Below are 18749 nucleotides of genomic sequence, written 5' to 3' on the forward strand. Positions count from 1 at the left end.
CTAGAACCATTGACTAATAAAATTACATTTTGCACTCTTCTGGGCTCTGAAAGTTAATTTGTAAAACTGAACCTGAATTAAATATGTGTTTATAGCAGAAGTTATCATCTCTTAAATTCCTCACTGGTATTTTTATTTTCATGATTTATTTTGCTGATTTTCTTTTTGACCAAACTTCTGAAAACTCTCTCTTTTTAAAGTTAGTAAATGTTGAGATTGCCAGAAACAATTCTTATTGTACCCATCAATAAAATAGGTACTTGTGGTTGGATAAACTTAAATCTATTGACCAGATTCATTATTTTTAAATAAATTATAGATGAACAATTACCAAGCAATGAAAGTGAAGATGATGAGATTTTCCAAAGAAAAAGTAGAAAAACAAAAGGAAATGTTTTAGAATCCCCTGAGGTGAGTCATTCCGTAATCACAATAACGTGATCATAAAAGGCTTTTTTCCCCTTCAGTCTTGTCTTTCTTTTTTTTTTTACCTTTTACTTTATTTATCTACTTCATCTAGGATCAGAGGAGTAGTGAAGTCGATTCACCACTTCATGCTGTCAGAAAGCGCAGGGCTCCTCCAAACAGAGTAAGTACATAGCAGATAATGTAGAGTAATTAAAATTCATTTGGAATAAATATTATAGGGAAAATAGGTGTATAGATGAATGTAGATATTGATCTCACAGGTATATGGTTAACACAAAAATAGGTGGTAAATCCTGTGTATTGGAATTTCTATTTTAATTTTATACTCCTTTTAAAATTTATCCCTACTTTTGTCAGTACACTTCAGCAATTCAGCAAATGCTCATTAAATACCTATTCTGTATCTATTGTGTAATATGCTGGGGATACTGTCAAGATCCTATCTTGGTACTGTCTTACGTCACCTACTATCTGAGGAGAGATGGAGAAGTAAACAGATACTTTCAATATAAGTGAGAAGAGAAGGTAAGCCCTTAGCCTAGGCCTTGGGACCTAGACCTTGAGTCTTCTCGAAGGTGACGCCTTGGTTACATCTTAAAGCATGTGTGGTGGTTAGGCAGGAGAAGGGAGAGGGTGAGGCATTGCCAACAGTGAACAGCTAAAAGATGACACAAAGCGGGGAAACAGCATCTCTTTATTGTTGGATTGTAAAGACAAAGAATGCCAGGAAGTAAAATTGGAAAAAGTCCAGGCCAGTTTTTGGAAGGCCTTCTTCTTCCATTTGCTTACTGAATGAGTTTGAAAGAAGGAAAGGAAGGAGTCCAAGATGACTCTGGTTTTGAGTTGGACTTTTTGGCATCTGTGTCACAAATTTAGAGAAGACAAGAAAGAGTGATAAGTTCAGTGTTGAAAGTGTTTGAGGTTCTTGTGGGACAGTGTCCGGCAGGCGTCGATGACCGTGTGAATCTGAAGTGCGGGTAGGGGCAGATCTTAACGTAATGATATTCATTTGTCATCAGCTTATGGGTGATAACTAAATTTTGAGATTAAGAAATCTTGTGTGTTTTAATTCTCTAATACAATCAGGATAATTTGTGTGAAATTAATTAAGAATGCAGTCAGTCCGTGTTAACTTCATATGCTCATATAAAACTTCACTAGGAAAATTGCTTCAACTTGCTGCCGTGACTAGAATGTCTGACTGACTCATCAGAAGTGATGGAAATTGATGATCGGCTCTAAGCTGGCGTTACTCCTGTTAACTGAAGTTATTTTGATAAACTTCTTTTGGTTGGCTTCATATTATTCTGTAAGAGATATAGTGGTCGGCCTCACAGTCAAAATCTGTCACTGTTATATCGGTTTCTTGGTTTGAGAGGACTCCTGTATATTTGGACTGATTTTGACAGCTGTATTTACAGACGTAATTATTTTTTGTGAAGCCCTTCAGGATTTCCCAAACAGTTAAACTAAAAATACAAGTTTTCATCAAACACATTTGATGTAATACTAAATCGAATGAATATATACTATTAGTACTTTTATTACCTAATTTAGTATTTTAGTGTTTAGTATTACTTAACTTTTAAATTATTAAATATTATGTATTTGTAACATGGTTCTAAATCGTGAGAGCATTTTATTTTTCTAACATGAAAATGTTAAGCCATCTATTTAAAACTGAAAAATGAAAATAACAACAACAACCCTTGAAGTACACATTAAGATACAATAATCCAATTATGTCTTCTTATGCAAGAATTTTATTGAATTATTACAGTTAGAATTATCATCGAGTGATGAGAGTGAGAATTTTCAGAGACGACACCCACAGTCAGATGACTTCAAGGCTCATCCGAAGAGTGCCAAAGGGGCCATTGGAGTTCTCAAGAGACAGGGTCACCTGAAGGTAAACTTCTTTTAGTTTCTTATTTTTATAAATATATACTATATATATTTTTTTGTTAATAAAGAATGTTAGATTTTACATAGCAGTAGATTTCTCTATATAATTTCTTTATAGAAAAAATCCAAAATTAAAAAATATTTTGAACCTAATTTTTCTTTTTTTACTGGAATTAAAATCTCAAGGGTGTGGTACTTTTGTTTCTTTGTGTTTTGAAACTATGTATCTTGCAGTGTTGTGTTATGTTGAATGACTAAATGAAGAAACTTTAGTGTATTGAGAATTTGAGTCAAATTGAAGAAAATATAGAGACAAAAGTCTGAATTTTAGAATATTTGCTTTTACAATCATGTTGTTTTTCTTATCTCTGTCCAATATTCAAATCCTTGGAAAAGAATTCTCAGCACCTTTTGGTGCTGCTCAGTCCTTTTGTGGTGTGGTATTTTTTCTGGCAAAAGTTCATTAGCTGGAAGACTCAGGAGACTTCGTGCTCATTAAGAAGCCTTCAGCCAGCTGACTGCTGCCTTGTGCTGTATTTTACTTGTAACACAGTTCTCACAAGAGATTTTAAATAGGTGTGCTACTTTATCATTTCTTCTTGCAGTTTTCTATTTTTGTTATTTCTCATCTTAAAAGCATTTGCAGGAAATTTATTTTCCAGAATGATTTCCAATTGTTTAAGGAAAGTGAGTGATTTTCTTAAAGGTGACTTTCTGCTTTCTAATTTGTCTTAGCTCGTAGCTAGAAAGTTTATAGATGATGAAGCAGAACTTTCCCAAGAAGATGCAGAATGTGCTTCATCAGATGAAACCGATGACTCAGAAAATGAGCAAGACTCTTCCTTACTTAACTTCTTAAATGATGAGACTCAACTTTCACAGGCTATAAATGGTAAATAATATAATTTATAATAATAATATAATTTTCATTTAATTTTCAATGCTTTTAATGTGCTTAAATTTAAATATTTTAGTCAATTTTCAAAGAACTTTGACTTTAAAGGGAATTAAATTTGGTATGTGTGAAATATTTGGTCATTTTCATCGAAATTCTGTAAGATGTGCTTTATTTTAGACTTGGTTGTTTTAAGCTTCTGCTCATTTGATTGTTTCTCTCCAGAACCACCTGGCTGGCTCAGTGTCACATGTTCCCCTGACAGGTAGTGCCCGCCGTGTGCCTGGTGCCATGTAAGGTTCTTGAGAAAGCTGTGTTAGTGGCCAAAAAAGCTTTGAGAGCCCCTTGATTCTGGGTCCTTCTACACAGTCACCTGGAAGTAAGGGTCTCACTGAGCTTGTAGGATTTAGCACGAGTAGGAAGCGGTCGTTAGGCCGGGAGGATATCTAACAGGTGAAGGTGGCTGTGGAGTGGGGGTAAGGGAAATACTGTTTGAAGAAAAAGTTATACATCTTGTCCCAAGCAGTACAGTCATTAAATTAGCAATGTTAACCCCCCAAAATAACCTAAGTTAATTTAATCACGCAGAAAAAGAAGTAAGGGAAAATGGAAGACAAAAATTAAGTTGCTTTCTGATCATAACCTTAAAAAAAAAAAGATAGGCATATATAAAACCTGTGTGTTTCTCAGTTTTTGCGTGACTGAAAATTATGACACTTATTCTTGGCTGTGACTTTTGATGTTTTTAAGCATATGTTTTCTTTTTTGCCTGGATTTCTTGTGTTTTATTGAATACTTTCTATAAATCACTACAGTCCTAAGGTCCTTGTCCATATCCATTTATTTTCCATAAAGAGGAGAGGGAGGGCCAGGGCTCTCAAAGACTAGCTGCAAGAGCTGAAGTACATTGTCCACACTCACCCAGCCAGATGCTCTGGTTTCAAAGGCAAAATTCCTAACTTGGCATTTTTGAATAATTGTTTTTAGACATGTTTCAATATATTAAATATCTTTTGTGTGAAATAATTCCACAAGGTTTGAATCATGTGAAATTGAAATAGGTCAAAGTTAAATGCTTTGCTAGTTTTCATTTAAATAATTTTGCTACTTGAAATTTTTGTTATCTTTACACAGATTCTGAAATGAGAGCTATTTACATGAAATCTTTGCGCAGCCCATTGATGAGAAATCGGTACACAATGGTCCATAAGAAACATAACAATGCAAACATTTTCTCACAGGTATGAACTAGAGACAGAGTGGAGAATTCCTGATGGTGATGTTGAAATATGTACCTGTTCATGAAGCCATCTTGTTTCTAAAAACTGGACTATCAGAGCTATTTGGGATAATTTCTGCCCTGAGTAAGGAAGGTGGACTCAATAAACTCTCAAAATTCCTTTTAGTCCTAATTTGATCACATTATCCTTTCTTTAATTTGAGCTAATTAGAATATACTATTTAATTGTTTTCCAATTACAATGTTTAAGGGAAGTGAATAGAACTTCACCATCTACTATTTCAATCGTTCTTTCTTTTTTGAGGAAGATTGGGCCCAAGCTAACATCTGCCACCAATCCTCTTCTTTTTGCTGAGGAAGATTGGCCCTGAGCTAACATCTGTGCCCATCTTCCTCTACTCTATATGTGGGACGCCTGCCACAGCATGGCTTGATAGGCAGTGCATAGGTTCGCAACTGGGATCTGAACTGGGAACCCAGGCTGAGGAATCAGAGTGTGAACCTAACCACTGCACCACCGTGCTGTCCCCAGTATTTAAATTTTTAATTCCTATATGTTATCCTATTTCTCTTGAAAGTTTTTTTTTCCCATAAAAACGTTATATTCTAAGAATTACAGATTATTTTTCACTTGTGGATAACATTTTCATATTAGTCTTATTTGTTTATAAGTTGCCATGTGCAGCTTGATAATATGTTCGTTTGTATCTCTGCACTTCCATTGTGTTTATTATATACCACTTACCACATTGTTTATAAATTACTGTTCGTTTTTCTGGCTACCTGCACTAGACTGTAAATTTCTAGAAGGTGAAGCACTCTTTTTTTATTCCCAAACTCCCCATTTTCTTCCATAAAGAATATACTCAATATATGTTAGTTGAACAAATGACTGAATTAATAAAGTAAGTGAAATAAATATTCATAGATACCTCATACATGTAAAAGAATACATGCTGATTTTATGAGAGACATTTATGCTGCTCTTATTTGTGTTTTTACTGTAGATCCCTGAGCAGGATGAAAACTATTTAGAAGACAGTTTTTGTGTTGAAGAGGAGTCTGGCACAAGCCAGTCAAGTGAAGAAGAAGCGTGTGTTGATTCTGACGTAGTAGCTGAAGATTCCTTTGCAAGCGGGAGTAAGAAATATAAAACCCGACATGCAGTAAAGCTAAAACAAATGAACATGACACAAAATCTTGCACGTTCAAAAAAGAAATTATCCAGAATTATTTTACTAGATGATTCAAGTGAGGAGGAAAACACTGTAAATGATAAAGGAGACTCCAGTGATATGGTTGACCCAGGGACTGTTAACACGAGCGGGCAGCAGGTTCACACAGGCGGGCAGCAGGTTCACATGGGCAGACAGCAGGGTCACACGAGCGGACAGCAGGGTCACACTAGCGGACAGCAGGTTCTCACGGGCGGACAGCAGGTTCTCACGGGCGGACAGCAGGGTCACACGGGCGGACAGCAGGTTCACACGGGCGGGCAGCAGGTTCTCACAGGTGGACAGCAGGTTCTCACGGGCGGACAGCAGGTTCTCACGGGCGGACAGCAGGTTCACACGGGTGGGCAGCAGGTTCACACGGGTGGACAGCAGGTTCACATCAGCAGACAGCAGGTTCACACAGGCGGACAGCAGGTTCACATCAGCAGACAGCAGGTTCACACAGGTGGGCAGCAGGTTCACATCAGCAGAGAGCAGGTTCACATCAGCAGAGAGCAGGTTCACACGGGCGGACAGCAGGTTCACACGGGCGGACAGCAGGTTCACATCAGTAGACAGCAGGTTCACACGGGCGGACAGCAGGTTCACACGGGCGGACAGCAGGTTCACACGGGCAGACAGCAGGTTCACACGGGTGGACAGCAGGTTCACATCAGCAGACAGCAGGTTCACACGGGCGGACAGCAGGTTCACATCAGCAGACAGCAGGTTCACACAGGTGGGCAGCAGGTTCACATCAGCAGACAGCAGGTTCACATCAGCAGACAGCAGGTTCACACGGGCGGACAGCAGGTTCACACCTGCGGACAGCAAGTTCACACGAGCCGACAGCAGGGTCACATGAGCCGACAGCAGGACCCTCGTTTGAGTTTAGTGCCTTCTGGGTCTTCCTTGCCATCCAAAGACCACTCTCATTCAGTTGTTGATGAGTCAGCAAAGCAGAGACGGCACACACCGCTTAACTTAAAGGATGCAGTCTCTGAGGTCTCGGACTTCAAACTTCAGAGCCGTGATAGACTCGAAGCTGCCTCACCATTGTCCACCGCTGTTGATTCACAGACAGACTGTAGAAAATTCCCAGTTCAGTTGAAGGTATGGATTAAATTAGAGAAAAAGGCCTTCATGTTTACCAAAAGGTTTTTTTTGTTGCTTTCTTTTGTTTTGTGTTAAATAAGTAGGTCAAAGAAAAACGAGCAGTGATGAAATTCTTCACACAGGCAAACAGCACACTAAATCGTATGGATCATTCATGGGATGCTTAGGGTTTCATTTTTAAATCTGTTAATAGTTTTTTTCTTAATAACACTCTGTGAGGAAACTTGTTAATTTTATAAAAAGGATGTAGAAAACTGGTCTTCCTGAAAGGTGAAAAATTAACAGAAATTCCATGCTCAGAACTAGTGCCCCGTTAACGTTTTGCTGCCCTGCCAAGGCCCTGGGTGTGTCGCTCTGTCTCTTGACTGGGCACAGGAGCTGAGGGGCATCACCTGATTTCTTTCCTTTAAATTTCTTTCTTTCCAGAATGACTGAGTGGTCCCGTTTCCAGCTTTTCCTCTCTTGCTCAAATAATCCTGAAAATCATTTTCAATTTTTCAGAGTTCATAATTAGAATAGTTTTGCTAAAATAGGAGTTAAAGTCGTAGTAGTAGGAATCCCTTGACGGTGAATATTGCCTCATCTCCTTGATTGTCGTCTTGGAGTGAGACCTACACCTAGACTTGTGTTTCTCTTTTATTCTGGGTGTTTCGTCCATTCTGCTTGATCAGCCTGCTCCACTGTCCACACAAGGGCCCTCCAATTGGTGTTCCCAGTTTTAAATTTTTCCTAGGCTTTTTTGCACAGTTATTTCTCAAGGGCATAATTAGGACAAGGTTGACTAGATTGTCTTGTAACAGACTGGAGAGCAAGACAGGACTTACTGTCTCCCAGCCTGAGCATCCTCAGCTGTGTGTGTGGGTAGTGACCCGAGGGTCAAGGTGGTTAGCGTGTGCAGGGTACTGTGAAGTCAGTAGGCGCTGCTGCGTTTCTCCTCTGCGTGCTCTAACGAAAACATAGATATAGGCAAAGAGTACTTTGAGGACTGTGACAAAGGGTAAATGGATTTTAAGAGAAATGCGTTCACAGTCTCTTCATTATCTAATACCACAATTCCATGTAGTATGATTCTTCTCATGTGAAATTAGGAGGGGAAAGAATTTGAGGTAAATTGAGGAGACAGAAAATAGACTAAATAGCCTGTCAAAAACTGTTAGATATTAAAATTGTTAACATTTACTTTGTCATATGTATTGCAATCAGTATTTCTCGTCTGTCATTTGCCTTTTTGTTTTGATTTTTGTCGTAAGGTAACTTTTTATACAGTCTGTTTTTTCTTTATAGTTTGAGTTCAGTGTCACCTTTAGAAAGCCATTTTCTACTCCAAGATAGCTAAATATTTCCAATATTTTATTTTTTTAGTGGCTATTTCTTCCTTCAGTACATGTATTCTTTTTTGTTTTTTGAAATTGAATATCAAATATATTTTAGAGATTATTTCTGAGTGATTAGGACTTCTGTCTTTAGCTTAGAATGTAGAAAGCTGGAAAGAGCTTTGCTCCCATCCTTATAAAAAAAAAAAGATAATCTACGAAATTCTAAGTTTATTTGAAACCATTATGGAGCTGAGGTTGCTGGCCACCAGTCACCCTGATAGCTAAGGAAACACAAGTGCCTCCAATGAGAGGCTTGCTGATTTGGGACAGTTGCTCAGCACTTGCAACCTGGTAAGAAGAATTCAGCTAAAACTTTAATGAATTGCAAAAGGCGTTGGACTAGCATGAGAGGTCAGAACTGCTGGGCGCTTGAGACAGAAGGGGAATTGGCAACCACTCGTGGGCTCTCTCCACAGACTCATCAGGCGTTCTCAGGAAGACTGAGGATCAGAGAAGGCCTCCTTCCTGAGGCAGGCCTTGGGAAGTGACCAGCAGTTACTGTGGAGAAGGCACCAGACCCCATCTGGGTCGTTCCCCCCATTTCCCCTGTGGAACAAAAGCTTAGCTGCTGGGGGAAGAGCAGCAAACTCTCTGGCCCTCAGGGCTGAGGGGAAGACCCTTTGCATTGCAGAAAGGGAACAAGAACAAAATGCTGTACACCTGAGAACGGGGCAGGGCAACATCTTCGGCCTGGAACATTAGAGATCTCCAGCCACTGTAGGGGAGGGCAGGATCACTGAGAAGGTGCACCTCTGAGATGGAGGGACACAAGTCCTGCGCAAGACAGGCTGAATCAGGACAATAGAAAACACCCCATCTCCTCCTCAGCGCTCCCTTCAACCAGGCTTCCAAACATTAGGAACAAATCAAAGCAATCTACTGCTGAGAGGGACAAGAGCATGGGAGAGAACCTCTCTGAGGCACAGGCTCACAGAGAAGACCTAGAGCTGAGTGAACGTTTAGAAAGTCGTCTGGCCACCCAGCCCCCAACCTAAATACAGCGTAACCCTACAGGAGTTTGAAGCCTCTGGTTGTACCTAGAGTAATCATAGCAATAAGAAAACCCAAACCCAACTCAACTTTGGACTAGATTGACTCAACAGCACACACTAAAGGCCTAGCAAAAGAAAGGCATATCTGTTTCTAGGTATATATACTATTTACTTCAATTACTACTGTCCTACACAAGATGTTTGGCTTTCAACCAAAAGCTACAAGGTACATAGAAGGAAGAAGAAAACACATTCTCAAGAATTACACTCAGATAAGACCCAGTTGTTGGAACTCTCAGGGAATTTAAAATAACCATGGTTAATACGTTAAAGGCTCTAGTGGAAAAGTCAAACATGCATGAACAGATAGGGAATATCATCTGAGAAATGGAAAATATAAAGAACAGCAAAGTGGAAATGCAAAACATGGTAAGAGATGAAGAATATCTTCAACAGGCCCGTTAGTAGACTCAACACAGCATGGAAAGAAGCAACAAACTAAAGCTGGGTCACTAGGAATTAGCCAGACTGAAACACAGAGAAAGAGTGAGAAAACAAAAGGGAGCATCCAAGAGCTGTGGGATCGTGTCCATGAGTCTAAGGTACTTGTAACTGGAATTAAGAGGAAGAGAGAACAAGGTAGAGAATATATTTGAACAGGCAATGGCTGAGAATTTTCCAAAATGAACCAACATTGGCATACAAGTGTCTGAGTGCCTGTTTTCAGTTCTTTTGGGTCTATTCCTAGGAGTGGAATTACTGGGTCCTGTGGTAATTCTGTGTTTAACTTTTTGAGGAATTGCTAAACTATTTTCCACAGTGGCGGCACCATTTTACGTTCCCTCCAGCGAGGTATGTTCCAGTTTTTTCACTTTCTCATCAACACTTATTTTCCCTCTTTTAAAAATCATAACCATCCTACTAGGTGTGAAGCGGTGGTTTGGTCCTTTATCTACATAGTCACTTTGGTCATGTTGAAGGAAGAAAAAAAGAGTAAAAAAAAAATATATATCAGTACGGAAAATCATGTGAGGTGTTAGAAGTTTATGGTGTTAATACATGTTTAACCTGATCAGGATGGATGTTTCCTACTGTTCCAGGTCGGGAGTGTGCGGGAGGACTCTGGCTCTTCAATGGCATACTGTTCCAGCTCAAGACCACATTTGGCTGGCACACATGCTGCTCCCAGATTTCCACCAGAAGGCCGAAGAACTTGTATTCTTGTAGATAGTCGTGAAATCACTTCTGGTTCAGAAGTAATTTCTTCCCTGCGAGCAGTTCATGGCTTACAGGTAGAGGTCTGTCCTCTTCATGGTTGTGGTTACATCGTGAGTAACCGCATGGTGGTGGAAAGGAGGCCTCAGTCGGAGATGCTAAACAGTGTCGGGAAGAACAAGCTCATTGACCAGATCCAGTACCTACAGAGCATGTTTGAAAGAATATGTGTGATTGTGGAAAAGGACAGAGAAAAAACAGGTTTGTATTTTGAAATGTCTTTGTTTATAAGGCTGTAGAGGAACTTGACTATTATTTAGTTCATTCTTCTGTCAGGACGTGGGAAGCTCTTAAATGTAAATACTTGGACTCATGATGTCATTTCATGTTTACATAATACCGTGATGTGTTTCATTAGTCATTGTGTTTAAATGTAGCTTATGAGAATTGAAGGGTGAGAGGTTGAAGGCAAGTGAACCAGTTAGGTCTTTTTCAGGAGTCCCAGAACGGATGAGGGCCTTAGATAAGGCAGCAGTGGGGACAAGGAGTGGGATTCTGGAGATTTCGGAGGTGGGATTAGAAGGAGTCAAGAATTACTCTTTTTTTTTTTTCTGCTTTATCTCCCCAAACCCCCCTGTACACAGTTGTATATCTTAGTTGCATGTTCTTCTAGTTGTGGGATGTGGGACGCTGCCTCAACGTGGCCTGACGAGCGGTGCCATGTCCGCGCCCAGGATCCCAACCCTGGGCCGCTGCAGCAGAACACGCGAACTTAACCACTCGGCCACGGAGCCGGCCCCAAGAATTACTCTTGAGTTGACCAGTTTCCTGGATCCTGGGCAGTTAGGTACTGGTGCTGTTCATCAAGATGACAACTATGAGAGAGAGAAGCAGATTTGAGGGACAAGGGGTGTTCAATTTTGACCATGTTAAGATTGAGTTATCAGTAGGTCACTGAAACGGGTGCCTAGGATGCAGTTGGAAATGCAGGATTGGAGCTTCATTTAGGGGATTTCTGTGGGTAATATTTAATTGGATGGGGAGCCCCTGAGGATAGTGAAAAGATCGAGGGATGTGGAAGCAGGAGACGCTCTGGGTCTGGGGTCTCCATAGCTATTGACAAATCCCTCCCCCTGAGGAGTTATTCATACACTGGTCCCACTCATCTTGTGATATTATGAGGCTTAAGTGAAATCAAGCAGGTGAAAACCACTATGAAAATTTAAGAATTACAGTCATGGGGCTGGCCTGGTGGCGTAGTGGTTGGGTTTGAGTGCTCTGCTTTGGCGGCCCAGGGTTCACAGGTTTGGATCCTGGGCACAGACCTACACACTACTCATCAAACCATGCTTTGGCAGTCCCACATAAAAAAATAGGGGAAGATTGGCACAGATGTTAGCTCAGGTACATTCTTCCTCAAGCACAAAGAGGAAGATTGGCAACAGAAGTTAGTTCAGGACCAATCTTCCTCACTGAAAAAAAATATTACACGGTCATTATGTAAAAGGAAATAATGTAGTTTATGTAAGACCTTGGTTTGAGAATTGAGCAACGTACCTTTTTATCCCCATGCTGTCACTGGTGAACCATGTGATCTTGGATAGGTCACTTTCTTTTTTTTCTCTCCCCAAAGCCCCAGTATATAGTTGTACATCCTAGTTAGAGGTCATTCTAGTTCTTCTATGTGGGATGCTGCCTCAGCATGGCTGGATGAACAGTGTGTAGGTCCCTGCCCATGATCCAAACTGGCAAACACTGGGCCGCCAAAGCGGAGCACATGTACTTAACCACTCGGCCATGAGGCCAGCCCCATCACTCTATCTTTCAGTGACTGTTTTTTAGTCTTTTTTCTTTTTTAATTTGACAAGTGAGGGCTTTAGATTAGGTGATCTCTTGGTTCCTATTAGTGCTAAAATTCTATAATTTCCTCTTTACTAACATAGCCTTTATAAAGGAAATAGATTTGGAATAAAGAGGAAAGTAACATGGCCAAAGTTATGGAAAAGTATTTTTTGTTTTTTTTGGCATAATGAAGAATGCCAAAGAAAGGATGTGGGTAGAAAGGGAAAGAAAATGGGAAAGCCAGGGACGGAACTTAACAGGCAAGAGTTAAAGAGATGTTACAGTGGGTGTGCAAGGTGTTGAGTTACTCTTGGAATAAATACATAAGGTAATTTTGTATCTTAAGGAAGCTTTCATCACTGCTGGCCTTAGGAAGCATTTTAGAGATGAGTAATGCAGCCTCGGCCTTCAGAAATCAATTATCTAGGAATGTACGCTCTCCCTGCATCCTCAGCTTCCTGTGTTGATCCCGGTTTAGGACACTCATCGAGACTGTTCTCCCTACTTTCTCTCTTAGACATTTGAGAATCACTTTCAATCTTTAGCTGCAGGGTTTCTCGTTATCATAATGTGGCACTAGTTTGCTTAATGGTGTAGATCTTGGGATTTTAATAATATATAGTATTAATGATTCTACTTAATGTAAGTCACTAAGGTTTGCATTTTCCTAAATATTTCATATTTAGGAGACACATCCAGGATGTTTAGGAGAACAAAGAGCTATGATAACCTGCTCACTACCTTAATTGGTGCTGGAATCCGAATTCTTTTCAGTTCCTGCCAAGAAGAAACTGCAGATTTGCTAAAGGAACTATCTTTAGTGGAACAAAGAAAGAATGTTGGCATTCAGGTCCCAGCAGTGGTGAACAGTAATAAGTGTGGGGCGCTTCAGTTTTATCTCAGTATTCCCAACGTAAGCTATGTCACTGCATTAAATATGTGTCACCAGTTTTCATCTGTGAAAAAGATGACTAACAGGTATGGCTGTTTTAATATTTGTATCAAATAATAATGGTTACTTTTAAATCATTCTTAGCATTTCACAGGAATTTTAGTATTTTTTGAAAAATCTGATTGAGTCAAGACTTTTTGCTTCTCAGCGCCTAAGTCCCTGCATGAAGCCAAGGACATTAATGGGGGAAATGCAGGTGTGGCCTTTGAGGGGCTCCGAGCCCTACGTAGTCAGACAGACAGCACCTACACTTCATCTTCATCCTAACATTTCTGGGCTGTTTAGTTCTGTAATTAGAAAAATGTTCAAGTTGAAAATTTAACTGGTTTTTGATTATTATATTGCTTGGAAAGGAGGATTTAAAAAAATAGGTTAATTTTAATTAAACTAAAGGCCCATGTAAGATGTTGAAATTATTGTTATATCTGATTTTAAGTACAGAGAATAAGCCCTTGTTTTATTTAATGCTAAACACATATTAACTGGATGTAGAACGCTTAGGAAGGGATGATTTTCTTAAGGCTTTAATGCTTTGTGTTCCTAAAGCAAGATAAGAATTTAAATTTCATAACTCACAAGTCCTAGTATAATGTTTTTGTCTCATTTATTTCTCAGCTCACCTCAGGAAATCTCCACACACGCACAAGTGCCTCCTCAGAAGGCCGAGGAGATCTGCAGATACGTTCACCACGTATTTGACATGCAGATGTTACCCAACGGCCTGAACCACGGTGGCCTGCAGCCCGACGCTTGATCAGGCTGCTTGGGGCGCGGGCAGGACTCCCAGCGCAAGGTGCACATCGGTAGTCATCGCTGTGACGTGATTAGCAGTGTACATATGTAAATAAGAGAATATTTCCGTATTATTTTATATTGTATACATTTTTATTTATATAAATTATTAAAAAAGAAACCCCTGATCAATTACCATTTTGATTAGATTATGAAACCTTTTTTTTAAATTGGATAAAGAAAAGTTTATTGAAGGTGCTATTAAGAAAGTAAAAGCTAGAGTTAGAGATGTATTTTGGAATTTTTCCAAAGACTGTCATTGTCATTTGTGAGCATAATTTGATGTGTCTGCTGCCAACTTAATGGTCATAAACAATTTTTCCTATATATTAACTATAATATCATCTACAATATTTTAAAGGTCCTAAGTCTGCATACTATTGGATGAGGTGTGGTGGTAGGTGTGTTGTGAGATACATGCCCCAGTAACCAGGAAACTAGAAAATTTAACTGAGTGTTTATCTTACCAAAGTTGTCACACTCAAGTACAATCAAATCCTATTGGTATGAACTCCAGCCTACACTACTTTTTTCATTGAAATATCATCTTTAAAGAAGTGGTATATCGACCTGGACTTGGAGAATTTCGTTTTACTACAGAGGAGCTATTGAGTATGGACTTTCATTGTGACCCGTTACCTTCTGTGTGTATTATTTTAAGATGGCTCCATGTTTTCATCTGCAAAACCTGAGGCCCTTCCTTGTAGTCAGTCTGGAGCTACAGCAGCTTTTAATTCTGGACACTTGCCCCCATTTTGAGTCCCTTATCTCCTGCTGCCTTCAGTTTGTCTTCTGCTACAGTTGGGCAGTGGGACCAGCCTCACAGCAGAGAGCTGTCCTGGCCTGAGACTCGGCAGGGACTTAGAGCTCATCTAACTCAAATGACCTTTCTTATCAGATGACAAAAGTGAGGCCAAGAAACAAGTGGCTCATTCAGGTTTAGACTGGAAAATCTAGAATGAGTACCCAGTACCTAGAAACAGTTCTTTTTCACTAAAAAGTTACTCTAATTGTGAATTTGGCTCCTTTGGGATAGTATAAATTCTCGATTCTTCTGAAAGCAACTGAGCGAGAGAGAAAAGTTCTGTAAGTTATTGGCTGACGCGCAGTTATCAGTTTATTATCTCTCAGGTTCAAACTCACCCTTCAGTATCTTGTTCTAGAACAGACTGAACTTTCTGAGCATTTTCCCTACAGTGAGCATGACCTAAGCCTCGTCAGGAGAAGCAAAGGGGCTTCTCTTTCTGTCCCAGTGTGCTTTTTGCTGCTGCTTGTTCCTGCTTCATTGTGTCAGAGGTGCATGTGCGTGGGGACCTCTGGTGACCCTCTGCCCCAGCTGCATGCCAGGAGCCTGCAGTCCCTCAACAACCCACAGCGACCTGGGCCACTCACCACCTTGCAGCACCTCCCGTGCAGACACCAGCATGCTGTGATTCTGTGTGTCCACCATCAGACAAAATATTTCACAAACCAGCGCTGTATCAGGGACATGAGCTAGAGGACTGCATTCATTTATCCTTGCTGTGGGGAGCTGCAGCCACTCTGAAGCTGCCACAGCCGCCTCCGAGACGCTGTCTGGTAGTACTTGACCGTCAGCCCTACTGCCTGTCAGTCCATCTTCCTGTCTTTGCGCCCTTCAAGTCTTTCTTTTCCATGTGTAAGTCAGTCTCCTGGGAGGTTAGGTTAACCTTACTGGCTTATCTTCTGACCTGAGGGGAAGAAGTAGGACTAACCAGGGACCTGCGAGGAGGTGGGATACGACAGAACAGACGAGGGCAATGCTGAGGGAGTTCTGATAGGACACAGGGACCTGGCGGGTGGGCTCGCACTTTGGGTTTGTCAGATCTATGCTAGTTCCACATCAGCTTTGTTTCCCACTGTGGAATTGGACTACCTTCTAACTCCTAAAACACTATCCCTACCTTCAGACAGTGTGGTATTATACCAAATATTGGCAACTTAAGTTGTACAGCAGTGTGTTTAGAGCCACTCCAAAATACCCCTTTCATTTGTTCCAGCCTACAGCTAAGTCTTCGTGGCAGGAAACGGCCACGGCAGCTTTGAGGAGGACCACCTCAGTCTAGCTGCACTATTCGCTTTAAATCTTGCATTTCTAGAAACCTTATAGTTAGTTAGATAACTGCAGGTCATTACTGACTAAATTCTCGAGAAACAAGAAAATGTAGTTTTTACTCAAAGTTCTGGCATTTTTGGAGGAAACAAACTAAACCAGTAACAAAACACATCTTGCTTTCTTTCTGTGATGCAGTAATTTAAACAAATAAGCAAGCAGGAAGGGTGACAGGGTAAAGGGACACGTGCGTGGTGATGGATGGAAACTAGACTTTCGGTGGTGAACACAACACAGTCTATACATTAGTGGAAATACAAGAACGCACATCTGAAATTTATATGCTGCTGCAAACCACTGTGACCTCAATCATAAAAACAACACAAATACTATAAAAGTACACTAACTTTATTTGAACAACCTAACTAGAGACAAAGGTCAGTATGTACTGTAACCAGATGGAAAATATTCTATGTCAACATAATTTTAAAACATAATGGCAGAATAAGCTAAAAGAAGTTTATTTCTAAAGAAACCATCTGTCTAAAAGGAAAACAATGTGTACTATGACATAGTAACTTGTCTCCTTACACTGGTAGATCACCTGATGTTTATCTAATCCAGTCTTTTTAATATTGAGATAAAAACTTAATCTATGTCTGCATATGTAAATAAGGCTTTTAAGAATGCAACAAAATCTGTTCTCTGATTCGACCTAATAAAATACTGAAAAAGCAATGTTAAATTTACATAGGTTTCATAGATATGCCAATCAAAAGTTTTAAGAAAAATAGCGTGTGAAATAGTTTCAGCAACATGTAATTTAAACATTAGATCAACTCTGGCTTGTATACCAAGTGGTGACAAATGCTAACTTAAAGTTTTCATGAATTCACTAGCCACCAGTACAATCTACCTTTTATTTTCCCCCACGTTCCCCCTTAAGGATAGCAACATTTTCTTGAAAGCTCTTAAAAAGTCATTTTGGAACATGATTTTCTTAAAGTAATAAGACTTAGATGCTTATGAGAGACTTATCTATATATATTTTTTAACATTGCAAACCAGAAATTTACAAATATCTACACAAACAAAACAATTTTCCTTATATTTTTAGTAAGCTGCAGCAATGAGGAATATTTTATAGAAGGATATTTTACTTTGAATACAAAAACATGAAACCTTGGAAAAGGAGTCCACAGTTGAATATGAAGCTATTATAAAGAAAATACATGTACTTCAAATGAAGATATAAATACACTGTCCGCTTCTTGATAAAAATCTTGGAAATATTTTCTCATTTTTACTATGCAGAATCAGAGTTTGAAAAATAATAGTCTTTCTCTTCTTCATCTAAAGACTCCATAGCATTAGTGAAAAGTTTTCCAATACCAGAGTTTTCTGCTAATTCTGTAAAGAGAAGTTTAATAAAAAAGATTAATAAATTTCTAAAAGTAATTTCAATGAAATTGAAAACTGTAAGAAACAAAATGGTAAGTCTGCCCACTTGAGAGCAATTACTTTTAGTACCATGTTAATAAAGAGACGACCCTGTAACAGAACTGAGCTCGAAAATAAGGATGTAAGTACTTACCTTTGTTAAACGGGGCTTTTCTTCTTGATGTTGGAGTTGCAAAATCAGTTTCAACCTACAAGAGAGCTCGTATTAATAGCTGAATGGTGCCCCCTCTGAAGCCGGCCTCACACCAGACACGACTGCGCATCCTTCCTCCCAGAGTACTTGGAGCATGTGCCTGCAACCCCTAATCATACGTGATTATCTGTAAAATTCTGTCTAATTCTCTTTTAAGTTGAATTTATCCAGGGCAGGAACCATGACTATTCAATGTTGTTTCCCACTGCTGGCAAACATGACTGTAAGAAAACATTACAAACTAATGCTACAACGGTTAAAGGACAGTCTGTGGGCCTCTGGAAGTTGCCAAAATCTACTAAGTACTTATTCCACTCCATTAACACTAGCAAAATTTAAATTCTCTGTACTTTAAATTCTTGACTAAAATGGGAATTTATATGGCAAGTTTTAAATGTATAATGCATACCTATATACGTCAATGCTTTTTAAACTAGTGGCCATGGCTGGCTATTCTAACAAATGAACAGAAAAGAAAATACGACTGAGAATACCCACTGTACTAAGGGTCAATGTTGTTGAAAGAAACTTGAGATACTAACTTGTGTTCATAGATTGTGATGTCAGTGTATTTTCTCCTGTGAAATGAGTCCAAACACGATTACATCATTAAGCCCTCAAAACCATTTAGTGAGATAAACCAGTATCATGATCCCCATGTCACATCACACATGAATAAAATGAGATTCAAAAGCTCAAGCCACTTGTCTTGTCATGAAGCTGGTATGGGGGAGTTGGAACTTGAAATCAGAACTTTTAATACCAAATCTTTTTCGATCCTCACACATTGGCTACAACATTAGTCTATGAAAAAATGGGTCTAAATCACAAAGACACTGTAGTTTGGCAGCCTGCTCAAACAAAAACCTATTACGAATAAAAAGCCCAGAGGTAGGTAAGATGATGTAGATACACAGAGAAACCAAAGTTCTTAATAGGAAGGGCCCTTGCAGAAATATCCGTATGAACTTTTTCTCATTTTGCAGAGAGAAAAGACTGAGTGGGTTAGGTCTTCTGCTACTCAGTGGCGCACGGATCAGCAGCATAAGCATCACC

The 18749-nt window shown here is 39.6% G+C and overlaps 2 protein-coding genes across 7 annotated transcripts in view; one reads left to right on the forward strand and one right to left on the reverse strand.

The window, feature by feature from the left end:
* Positions 1–18392, forward strand: part of FANCM (FA complementation group M) — a 56455-nt gene extending 38063 nt beyond the window's left edge. The window contains exons 15-23 of one of the 3 annotated variants that reach the window (XM_070629918.1): positions 320–411; positions 521–589; positions 2210–2338; positions 3070–3226; positions 4364–4470; positions 5477–6796; positions 10268–10643; positions 12911–13202; positions 13792–18392. In XM_070629918.1, coding sequence (XP_070486019.1) covers positions 320–411; positions 521–589; positions 2210–2338; positions 3070–3226; positions 4364–4470; positions 5477–6796; positions 10268–10643; positions 12911–13202; positions 13792–13930 — 2681 coding nt within the window. In that variant the 3' untranslated portion in view covers positions 13931–18392. Of the gene's footprint in view, positions 1–319; positions 412–520; positions 590–1590; positions 1720–2209; positions 2339–3069; positions 3227–4363; positions 4471–5476; positions 6797–10267; positions 10648–12910; positions 13203–13791 lie in introns of those variants that run through there. The other 2 variants (XM_070629929.1, XR_011542678.1) reach the window with 2 other exon arrangements.
* The window catches only part of MIS18BP1 (MIS18 binding protein 1), a 61677-nt gene continuing 59354 nt past the window's right edge, over positions 16427–18749 (reverse strand). For all 4 annotated transcript variants that reach the window (XR_011542685.1, XR_011542684.1, XM_070629946.1 and 1 more), the window contains 2 exons: positions 17634–17688; positions 16427–17449 (listed from right to left, as the gene is read on the reverse strand). Coding sequence is in view for 2 of the 4 variants with exons in the window: in XM_070629946.1 (XP_070486047.1) it covers positions 17346–17449; positions 17634–17688 (159 nt within the window). In the remaining 2 variants the exon portion in view is untranslated. The remainder of the gene's footprint in view (positions 17450–17633; positions 17689–18749) is intronic.

This window comes from Equus przewalskii, chromosome 1 (genome assembly GCF_037783145.1).
Source record: "Equus przewalskii isolate Varuska chromosome 1, EquPr2, whole genome shotgun sequence".
NCBI lineage: Eukaryota > Metazoa > Chordata > Mammalia > Perissodactyla > Equidae > Equus > Equus przewalskii.